The sequence below is a fragment of the Oncorhynchus nerka genome, linkage group LG5 (genome assembly GCF_034236695.1).
Source record: "Oncorhynchus nerka isolate Pitt River linkage group LG5, Oner_Uvic_2.0, whole genome shotgun sequence".
In the NCBI taxonomy this organism is placed as follows: Eukaryota; Metazoa; Chordata; class Actinopteri; order Salmoniformes; family Salmonidae; genus Oncorhynchus; species Oncorhynchus nerka.
The window spans coordinates 30741495-30753506 of NC_088400.1; the positions used below are offsets into that span (position 1 = coordinate 30741495).

The 12012-nt window shown below is 42.9% G+C and overlaps 1 protein-coding gene across 1 annotated transcript in view; it reads right to left on the reverse strand.

The window, feature by feature from the left end:
• The window catches only part of LOC115129144 (A disintegrin and metalloproteinase with thrombospondin motifs 2-like), a 248543-nt gene that overhangs the window by 39869 nt on the left and 196662 nt on the right, over positions 1-12012 (reverse strand). The window contains exon 4 of the mRNA XM_065018518.1: positions 7990-8195. Within this exon, the coding sequence (XP_064874590.1) occupies positions 7990-8195 (206 nt within the window). The remainder of the gene's footprint in view (positions 1-7989; positions 8196-12012) is intronic.

The following is a 12012-nucleotide window of genomic DNA, read 5'->3' on the forward strand; positions in this document are numbered from 1 at the left end:
CACACAGATTCATGCATCCCTGCACTTTACATACACCTTACATTATGATACTTTCACACCTCATTCCTTTTTGATTGGCCTATACCTGTTGTTCGTGTCCCCTCATTTTTGCCACAGGCTATGAGCCGGCCTGTGACAATAAAGACAGACAACACTATATAAAGAGAGACAACACTACGGAAATAGAGAAATAAGACACACTACAAAAAGAGATACCACAATACATAAAGAGAGACACCACAACACTACATTAAGAGAGACACCACAACACTACATTAAGAGAGACACCACAACATAAAGAAAGACCTAAGACAACACTACATAAAGAGAGACAACATTACACAAAGAGAGACAACACTACATAAAGAGAGACAACACCAGAACCCTACATAAAGAGAGACAACACTACTTAAAGAGAGACCTTAGACAGCACTACATGAAGAGAGACAACACTACATAAAGAGTGACTACACTACATAAAGAGAGACAACACTACATAAAGAGTAATAACAGTAAATAAAGAGAGACAACACTACGTAAAGAGAGACAACACTACGTAAAGAGAGACAACACTACATAAAGAGAGACAACACTACATAAAGAGAGACAACATTACATTAAGAGAGACAACACTACATTAAGAGAGAGAACATTACATTAAGAGAGGCAACACTACACAAAGAGCGACAACACTACATAAAGAGAGACAGTACTACATAATGAGAGAAAACACTATACAAAGAGAGACAACACTACATAAAGGGAAACAACAGTACATAAAGAGAGACCTAAGACAACACTACATAAAGAGAGACGACACTACATAAACAGAGACAACACTACATGAAGAGAGACAACACTACATACAGAGAGACCTCAGACAGCACTACATAATGAGAGACAACACTACATGAAGAGAGACAACACTATATAAAGCGAGACAACACTACCTAAAGAAAGACAAAACTACAAAATGAGAGGCAACACTACATAAAGAGAGACAACAGCAAATAAAGAGAGACAACACTACATAAAGAGAGACCTAAGAAAAAAACAACATAAAGAGAGACAACATCACATAAAAACAGACAAAACTACATAAAGAGAGACCTAAGACAGCACTAAATAATGAGAGACAACACTACAAAGAGACAGCACTATATAAAGAGAGACAAAACTACATAAAGAGAGACAACACTACATAAAGAGAGACAAAACTACATAAAGCGAGACAACACTACATAAAGAGAGACAACACTATATAAAGAGAGACAACACTACAGAAACAGAGAAATAAGACACACTACATAAAGACAGACAACACTACATAAAGAGAGACACCACAACACTACATTAAGAGAGACAGCACTACATAAAGAGAGACAACACTATATAAAGAGAGACGCCACAACACTACATTAAGAGAGGCAACACTATATAAAGAGAGACAACACCACAACACTACATAAAGAGAGACAACGCTACAAGAAGAGAGACCTAAGACATTACTACATAAAGAGAGACAACACTACATAAAGAGAGAAAACAATACATAAAGAGAGTCCTAAGACAACACTACACAAAGAGAGACAACACTATATAAATAGAGACAACACTACATGAAGAGAGACAACACTACACAAAGAGAAAACTCTCAATTAAGAGAGACCTAAGACAACACTACATAAAGAGAGACAACACTAGATAATGTGAGACCTACGACAACACTACATAAAGAGAGACAACACTACATAAAGAGAGACAACAGTACATAAAGAGAGAGCCCACTACATGAAGAGAGACCTAAGACAACACTACATAAAGAGAGAATACTAGACAAAGAGAGAAAAAATTACATAAAGAGAGTCCTAAGCCAACACTATACAAAGAGAGACAGCACTATATAAAGAGAGACAACATTACATAAAGAGAGACCTAAGACAACACTACATAAAGAGAGCCCTAAGACAACACTACATAGAGACACCACAACACTAAACAAAGAGAGAGAGCACTACATAAAGAGAGACAACACTACATAAAGAGAGACAACACTACATAAAGATAGACACCACTACATAAAGATAGACCTAAGACAACATTACATAAACCACAACACTACATAAAGAGAGACACCACAACACTACATAAAGAGAGACCTAAGACAACAACACAGCATTGCAGCAACAGATGACAACAACATGGTAGCAACATGACAACAAAACAGTAGCAACACATGGCAGCACAACATGGTAGAAACACAAGCATGATACAAACCTTGTTGGGCACAGACAACAGCACAAAGGGCAAAAAGATAGAGAAAACAAATACATCACGTGTAGCAACCTCAAGTGTCCATAATTGAGTCTTTGAATGTAGAGATGGAGATTTAACTGTCCAGTTTGAGTGTTTTTTTGCAGCTTGTTCCAGTCGCTAGCTGCAGCAAACTGAAAAGAGGAACGAGGGATGTGAGTGGTTTGGGGACCTTTAACAGAATATGACTGGCAGAATGGGTGTTGTACCGAATGTGGAGGATGTGAGTTGCAGTATGCATCTGTAAGATGAGGTAGAGAGGGAGGGAATCAGCAGTGTTAGTTCAGAGTGTTAGTTCAGAATGTTAGTTCAGAGTGTTAGTTCAGAGTGTTAGTTCAGAGTGTTAGTTCAGAATGTTAGTTCAGAGTGTTAGTTCAGAAAGTTAGTTCAGAATGTTAGTTCAGAGTGTTAGTTCAGCGTGTTAGTTCAGAGTGTTATTTCAGAGTGTTAGTTCAGAGTGTTAGTTCAGAATGTTAGTTCAGAGCGTGAGTTCAGAATGTTAGTTCAGAATGTTAGTTCAGAGTGTTAGTTCAGAGTGTTAGTTCAGAGTGTTAGTTCAGAGTGTTAGTTCAGAGTGTTAGTTCAGAGTGTTAGTTCAGAATGTTAGTTCAGAGTGTTAGTTCAGAGTGTTAGTTCAGAGTGTTAGTTCAGAGTGTTAGTTCAGAATGTTAGTTCAGAGTGTTAGTTCAGAGTGTTAGTTCAGAGTGTTAGTTCAGAATGTTAGTTCAGAGTGTTAGTTCAGAGTGTTAGTTCAGAGTGTTAGTTCAGAGTGTTAGTTCAGAATGTTAGTTCAGAGTGTTAGTTCAGAGTGTTAGTTCAGAGTGTTAGTTCAGAGTGTTAGTTCAGAGTGTTAGTTCAGAATGTTAGTTCAGAGTGTTAGTTCAGAGTGTTAGTTCAGAATGTTAGTTCAGAGTGTTAGTTCAGAGTGTTAGTTCAGAGTGTTAGTTCAGAGTGTGAGTTCAGAATGTTAGTTCAGAGCGTGAGTTCAGAACGTTAGTTCAGAGTGTTAGTTCAGAGTGTTAGTTCAGAGTGTTAGTTCAGAGTGTTAGTTCAGAGTGTTAGTTCAGAGCGTGAGTTCAGAGTGTTAGTTCAGAGTGTTAGTTCAGAGTGTTAGTTCAGAGCGTGAGTTCAGAGTGTTAGTTCAGAGTGTTAGTTCAGAGTGTTAGTTCAGAGCGTTAGTTCAGAGCGTTAGTTCAGAGCGTTAGTTCAGAGCGTGAGTTCAGAGCGTTAGTTCAGAGCGTTAGTTCAGAGCGTTAGTTCAGAGCGTTAGTTCAGAGCGTTAGTTCAGAGCGTTAGTTCAGAATGTTAGTTCAGAGTGTTAGTTCAGAGTGTTAGTTCAGAGTGTTAGTTCAGAGTGTTAGTTCAGAGTGTTAGTTCAGAGTGTGCTGCTCACAGATGTGTTCCATTCTCCCTATTATTATCTGCTGGCCTTTCTCTGTTATCACGCAGGCCTTTAACTTGGACATGATGCATTCATTAGCACCCACCACAGCCAGGCTAGCTTTATCAGCGACACATGTGCACGCACGCACGCACGCACGCACGCACACACACACACACACACACACCACACACACACACACACACACACACACACACACACACACACACACACACACACACACACACACACACACACACACACACACACACACACACTCACAAGCACACAGCACTCCTATTAGAGTGGGTGAGTTGATTATTAACACCATCCAGCCATCTCGCTCATCACAAACAGTGTCTGTCAGTGTAAAGGTCTCCCATCAGTTAGACAGGGAAACAGTGTCCTCTGGGTTGATACAGTATCATTAAGCAGACACTTCATATGCAAGAGATTACAACACAATGGAATGGTCTCTCTCTCTCAGACAGTGGAATTTGACAGACTTTGGGGAGGGATATTGTGCATCACTGAGGCCCCCTGTCCTCCTGCCCTTGGCCGTGTGATTATGTGAGAGTGTGTGTGTTGTTGATTATGTGACTTGTGGAGGGGGGGGGTTCAGGGATCTTTTGATTCAGGTATCTCCCGTACATTCCTCTTCATTTCCCATGGACCATTTAAGAAGCTGATCAATGGACTGCATTTCTCAGTCATGTTGTTCACCTCTGTTCTCCTCTCTGGGGGCAGCTTGTTGCTGATTGTGTGTGTGTGTGTTCGTTCATTGACGGACAAGCTCTGGGCTCTTCAATTGGTTGGTCATTGACAAACCAAACCACACTAGAATTTATCAATTGATGCTATTGAGAAAAAAAGGAGGATTTGGAAGAACCAGATTAACATGGGAAGAGAGTAGGAGGTAAACACTCTAGTTGAACTCTACAGACTGGATTCAAAGGTTGCCGTGGGAGCTGACTGACAGACTGCCCACCTCATCTCTGACCCCTATCTCTCGCTCTCCAGTACCCTGCTGTCTCTCCTTCTCATACTCATACTCCCTCTCTCTCCATTTCTTTCTCTCCCTCTCAATTTCCACCGTGACTTCCTGACCTTTAGCTGACCCTAGATTGACCCCTACATGAAGTAGTGGCGGCGCAGAGAAAATGTTACCATGGGGTGTAGAGAAAATGTTTCCATGGGGTGTAGAGAAAATGTTTCCATGGGGTGTAGAGAAAATGTTTCCATGGGGTGTAGAGAAAATGTTTCCATGGGGTGTAGAGAAAATGTTTCCACGGGGTGTAGAGAAAATGTTTCCATGGGATGTAGAGAAAATGTTTCCATGGGGTGTAGAGAAAATGTTTCCATGGGGTGTAGAGAAAATGTTTCCATGGGGTGTAGAGAAAATGTTTCCATGGGGTGTAGAGAAAATGTTTCCATGGGGTGTAGAGAAAATGTTTCCATGGGGTGTAAGAGAAAATGTTTCCATGGGGTGTAGAGAAAATGTTTCCATGGGGTGTAGAGAAAACATTTCCATGGGGTGTAAGAGAAAATACTGCAATTTTCAAGCAACTTTTCTGCAAATCTGCCCACGTGTGTATATGATATCTGAGTGAGAGTGACTAAAAAAATCAATGGGGGCCCTCTGGAGGTCAGGACCCCTGGAGGTCAGGACCCCTGGAGGTTAGGACCCCTGGGCACGTGCCCTTCACCCAGTTGGTATTCGGCCATGATTACTACAAGTTAAGATAGCTGGCTAGACTAACCTACCAATCTAAAACATTTTAGCTGGCATGGGTTAATTGATTGACTGTCAGTGACGGACATAACAAGAGGAGAACTTCTGATGTACAACCACATGTGTATTCTACTATACTAACTCTCAAAAGAGATCCTGACTTACTTCCTGAAAAAATGAAATATAAAAAAGGATAATAATTGGGTCAGGGCCCCCCTAGTGGCTGGGGGTCCTAATAGACCTCTTATGTACAGATAACAACAGAGAGACAGGCTGGCTACAGCTCTGAGTCACTCGTGGGCTAAGCTAGTTAGAGTAGGAGGGATCACTTCATGTGGAATATACTGTTTTTTCAGATTAATGATGTATACCTGGATATACAGTACGTACTGGGGAGCAACGGAAATCAACAGGACTGGAATTGTATATTGGGTTGAAAGTGTTCTCTCTATGTACTTCTCAGGGTACTATCTCGCGGATTGCATGGCCTGCTAAAGGTCTGAATAAAAGCAAGATAAAAAATGATCTACACATTCACACAGCCTGCAGTATATTGTTCCCTCAAGCTTCCCTGGTAGAGGAAGATAACACACACACACACACGCGCACACACACGCACGCGCGCACGCACGCACGCACGCACGCACGCACGCACGCACGCACACACACACACACACACACACACACACACACACACACACACACACACACACACACACACACACACACCAAAAAGTTAAGATAACACACTCTCTGCTTTCTTTCTCTGCTCTGAGACTATGATCTGACTATGGCAGCCTTGGACAACGATTAGGAGAGAAAGAAAGAGAGCCTCTTCAGCGTAGTCATGTTCCTAGATAGAATAAGGCCTCAATGGAAGCCACTGAAGGTATGGAGCCATGTTGCCTCATCAAAGGCTGAGGTGATAGCATCAATTGGATCTCCACACCAGTATTCGTCTCAGGTTAGAAGTGCTGATCTAGGGTCAGTTTTGATGTTTAAATCAAAATGAATGAGAAGGAAAATCTGATCCTAGATCAGAACTCCAAGTCTGAGCTTCTCTTTGCTTCACTTACTTTGATGTATGGAGATACCTCATGGAGAAACCTCATGGAGAAACCTCATGGAGATACCTCATGTAAAAAAGTTAAAAAGCAAAACTCCAAGTCCTGAGTACACTCCACCGCCAGAGAGACAGAGAGCGAGACAATCCTAAAGTGAGCAAAGTCAACTTTCAAGAAGAAAGTGGCATAGATGCCATGCGTGGGAGGTTGTTTTGCTTATTTATTTACTGTTTATCGGGTTTTTCAGTAATTTATTCTGAATGCGCTGTTAAAAATCTCTTTGTCTCTGTCTCTAGATGAGAAGGGTGCCTGCAAAATGGCTGTGCATTCCCCTCTAAGATTGTCTTACAGATATCTACAACAGGGAGTCAAAAGGGGGGGTGCTGTTCTTTCACAACACCGGAGTAAAGACTAAAAGAACTGCTGCTGTTTCTGATAGAAATCTCTGATATCTGTCTGCTGCTTTTTGCACAAAGGCTACACACACACACACACACACACACACACACACACACACACACACACACACACACACACACACACACACACTCGACAAACATACACATGCTCGACAAAAACACATGCACACACATGCTCGACAAAAACACACGTACCCGCATGTACACACACACAGACACATACCATCACAATCTCTCTCTACTCTCAGATCAGGTTTAATTTTCAGAGATTCAATTCTACATGCCACATTCCCAATCACACACACTCACACACTCCTGGGAGGCAAGTGCTGGGCTAAGCTCTTTGTTGTGTCCTAAATCATATTGTCTGCTGGCTTTGCATCATTCCAATTGTGACACATGACATAACATCTGAAGGGACATTGTGTGAGAGCTGGGGCAGACGACAGGTTTCACTAGCCTGTGACCATTCTGTCGCTCACATGCACACACAGAAAATATTTGAAATCCCATCATATTCATATAGAGGAGACAGACAGACAGAAAGACAGACAGTGAGATCTGGCAGGCAGGCAGGCACGCAGGCAGGCAGGCAGGCAGGCAGGCAGGCAGGCAGGCAGGCAGGCAGGCAGGCAGGCCCTAGTTCTCTGTCCTAGTCCCTAGTTCTCTGTCCTAGTCTCTAGTTCCCTATCCTAATCTCTAGTTCTCTGTCTTAGTCTCTAGTTCGCTGTCCTAGTCTCTGGTTCTCTATCCAAAGCTCTCTAGTTCTCTATCCTAGTCTCTGGTTCTCTGTCTTAGTCTCTAGTTCTCTGTCCTAGTCTCTGGTTCTCTATCCAAAGCTCTCTAGTTCTCTATCCTAGTCTCTGGTTCTCTGTCTTAGTCTCTAGTTCTCTGTCCTAGTCTCAGGTTCTCTATCCAAAGCTCTCTAGTTCTCTGTCCTAGTCTCTGGTTCTCTGTGAGTGTACTGTTTCATTTTAGCTGCCATATTGGACAGTTCTTTCATGCAAAGGAGAGTGTGTGTGTGTGCCTTAGTTTGTTTGTGTGTGTGAGCGTACCTCTCTGTGAGTGTGCTATACCTACGATGTTCATGAGCGTGAGCAGGTACTTCTGGACGTGTTCCTTGCCATGGAATTGGACCACGGAGTCATCCACCCCGAGTAGGACCTCGATGTTGTAGGCTCTCTCTGGACTCTGTCTCCTCTGTCTCTGGGCTCGGGTCTGGTTGATACTCTGCTCCACACCACGATACAGGGACTCGAGGTCTATCAGACCAGGCAGGTCAGCACCTAGAGACAACACAGACACACTGTTAACATCTAAAACACACACACACACACACACACACACACACACACACACACACACACACACACACACACACACACACACACACACACACACACACACACACACACACACACACACACACACACACACACACACACTGTTAACACCTAAAACACACACACAATTAACATCTAAACCACACAAACTGTTAACATCTAAACCACACAAACTGTTAACATCTAAACCACACAAATGGTTAACATCTAAACCATATAGACTGTTAACATCTACACCACACAAACTGTTAACATCTAAACCACACAAACTGTTAACATCTAAACCACACAAATGGTTAACATCTAAACCATATAGACTGTTAACATCTAAACCACACAAACTGTTAACATCTAAACCACACAAACTGTTAACATCTAAACCACACAAATGGTTAACATCTAAAACACACACACTGTTAACATCTAAAACACACACACGCTGCTAGAAACACAAGCATTTCGCTACACCCACCTGCTAAACGTGTGAATGTCACCAGTAAAATGTTATTTTATTTGACACTGTTAACATCTAAAACACACACACACAAACACTGTTAACATCTAAAACACACACACACACAAACACACACAGTTAACATCTAAAAAACACACACAAACACACATACTGTTAACATCTAAAACACACACACTGTTAACATCTAAAACACACACACACACAAACACACACACAGTTAACATCTAAAAAGCACACTCAAACACACATACTGTTAACATCTAAAACACAAACACAAACACACACACTGTTAACATCTAAAACACACACACACACACACACACATACACACACACACACACACACACACACACACACACACACACACACACACACACACACACACAGTCAGTTAATATCTAAAATGCAGGCACACACGCAGGCACACGCACACACCACACACATCGACACACACACACACACAATGCTGTCTCCACAGCCAAAGATGGCTCTACTCATCCTGCCACAGACAGAAACACTGTGGCTTCCACAAATGTGGCTTCCCTCAGATGACCTGTGGCTTCCCTCAGATGACCTGGCCTCCACAATCACCTGACCTCAATTGAGATGGTTTGGGATGAGTTGGACCGCAGAGTGAAGGAAAAGCAGCCAACAAGTGCTCAACATATGTGGGAACTCCTTCAAGACCATTGGAAAAGCATTCCATGTGAAGCTGGTTGAGAGAATGCCAAGAGTGTGCAAAGCTGTCATCAAGGCGAATGTTGGCTACTTTGAAGAATCTCAAATATAAAATCTATTTTGATTTGTTTAACACTTGTTTGGTTACTACATGATTCCATATGTGTTATTTCATCGTTTTGATGTTTTCACTATTATTCTACAATGTAGTAAATAGTAAAAAATAAAGAAAAACCCTGGAATGAGTAGGTGTGTCCAAACTTTTGACTGGTACTGAATGTTCCACAAGACATTCAGTTTATTCATTTAGGAGACCCAGAACGCTAGGCCTTCTGAAGTCAAATACAGTGAAACTTAGATTTCAATTTAGGTCGTGCTCAGTCCACTGGTGGTGCTTATTCAATTCAATAGTATCTGATTTGGACAGGTATGAGCTTTTGTTGCGTGTCATATAATGATGAGGAAAGGCAACTTGATACAGAGGACAGTGATATCAGGAAAGAGAGCTACTAAGCTAACACACATGGTGAAATGCTTTAAGAGCCATACGGGTGTTGGAGTATAAAGGGTTGGTGAGAGAAACTAGAGAGATAGTGAGGGAGAGAGAGAGAGACAGAGAGAGAGACAGAGAGAGAGAGAGCGAGAGAGAGAGAGAGAGAGAGAGAGAGAGAGAGAAAGAGAGAGAGAACAAGGGGGCTGCTGGGTAAATCTACCTCCTAGTCTCCCGTCTCGCAATCAGCAAGGGGCATCCTTTCCTTCCCGCTGCTCTTATGCAATGTTACCTAGGCAACCGGCTCATGGGTAAAACAACGCACCACACAGCTAATATTGGCTCCGGAGTCGCTAGGAGAATTATCCTAGAAGTCGGACAGAATATGATTCGGTAGCAGCTAAATATGAGTGACAGAACATTGTGAGGATGTTCTCTCTCTAACTACAGCGGAAGGGGAAAATAATTAAAGGGACAATTAAACATAATTTTTTTTTAAACAGTCAGGGGTGTACAATTATTTTTCCAGCAGGTGCCATTGTCTAGGCTATCATGGAGCTATGAGCATACATGTAGACAATTATTCAGGGCATCTTTAATGGAATTAGTTCAAGTTAAGGCCCCTGTCCTTCAAAACAACCCCTGCTTGTTTGTCCTGAAAGGCCCTAACTCTTGTTAACGAGCATGATGTCATAACCACACCATCTGCTTTTAAAGACAGGATCACTTCAGATATTCTGGTTACATAAGACAATCGATGGAAAGCAACATTTGGACTCTTTTGTTTTTTTTAGGAGGATGCCATCCCTCTGGATAAAATGTCCTGAGGCTACAAATTAGGCTGAAAATAATGTATAGCTTCAGTTTAAGAAAAAACAGTTAAAACATCCCTGGTTAACTCTTGCCCTCGAATGCTGGCCACATTTTCCTCCCCGATGCCCACAGGTCTATTACAAACCTCTTCACCTGTCTTCTCTGGGTCTTGAGTAAACTACTTTAACTTGAGTAGCTTTTGAACACGTGATGGACAGAGAGAGAGAGAGAGAGAGAGAGAGAGAGAGGAGAGAGAGAGAGAGAGAGAGAGAGAAACCACGTTAGAAAGACATATTTCCCTCAGATTACACAGACCCACACCTCTCACCTCCCTCTCTACTCCTGCACTACTCCCTCTCTCCTCCCTCTCTACTTCCTCTCTCCTCCCTCTCTACTCCCTCTCTCCTCCCTCTCACCTCCCTCTCTCCTCCCTCTCTACTCCCTCTCACTTCCCTCTCTCCTCCCTCTCTACTCCCGCACTACTCCCGCACTACTCCCTCTCTTCTCCCTCTCTACTCCCTCTCTCCTCACTCTCTCTCCTCCCTCTCTACTCCCTCTCTACTCACTCTCTACTCACTCTCTACTCCTTCTCTCATCCCTCTCTACTCCCTCTCTACTCACTCTCTACTCCTTCTCTCCTCCTTCTCTACTCCCTAACTCCTCCCTCTTTACTCCCTAACTCCTCCCTCTCTACTCCCTCTCTCCTCCCTCTCTCCTCCCTCTCTCCTCCCTAACTCCTCCTTCTCTACTCACTCTCTACTCCTTCTCTCCTCCCTAACTCCTCCGTCTCTCCTCCCTCTTTACTCCCTGACTCCTCCCTAACTCCTCCCGCTCTACTCCCTCTCTCCTCTTTCTCTCCTCCCTCTCTCCTCTTTTTCTCCTTCCTCTCTCCTCCCTTTTCTAAGTCAGTTGCAGTGCAGTCAGAAGATATTTCAATTCCATGTGTGTAGTAACACAAGGTGGACCATAACAAAATATCTAGAGTACTCCTCCCTTGTCCTCATTCCCCTACTGCCCCTCCCTTTTCCTTAACCCCCTCAATCCCCTACAGCCCTCTCCCTTTTCCTTAACCACCTCATTCCCCTACTGCCCTCTCCCTTTTCCTTAACCACCTCATTACCCTACTGCCCTCTCCCTTTTCCTTAACCACCTCATTCTCCTACTGCCCCTCCCTTTTCCTTAACTCCCACATTCCCCTACTTTCCTCTCCCTTTTGCTTTACCCCTCATTCTCCTACTGCCCCTCCCTTTTCCTTAACTCCCTCATTCCCCTACTTTCCTCTCCCTTTTGCTTTACCACCTCAT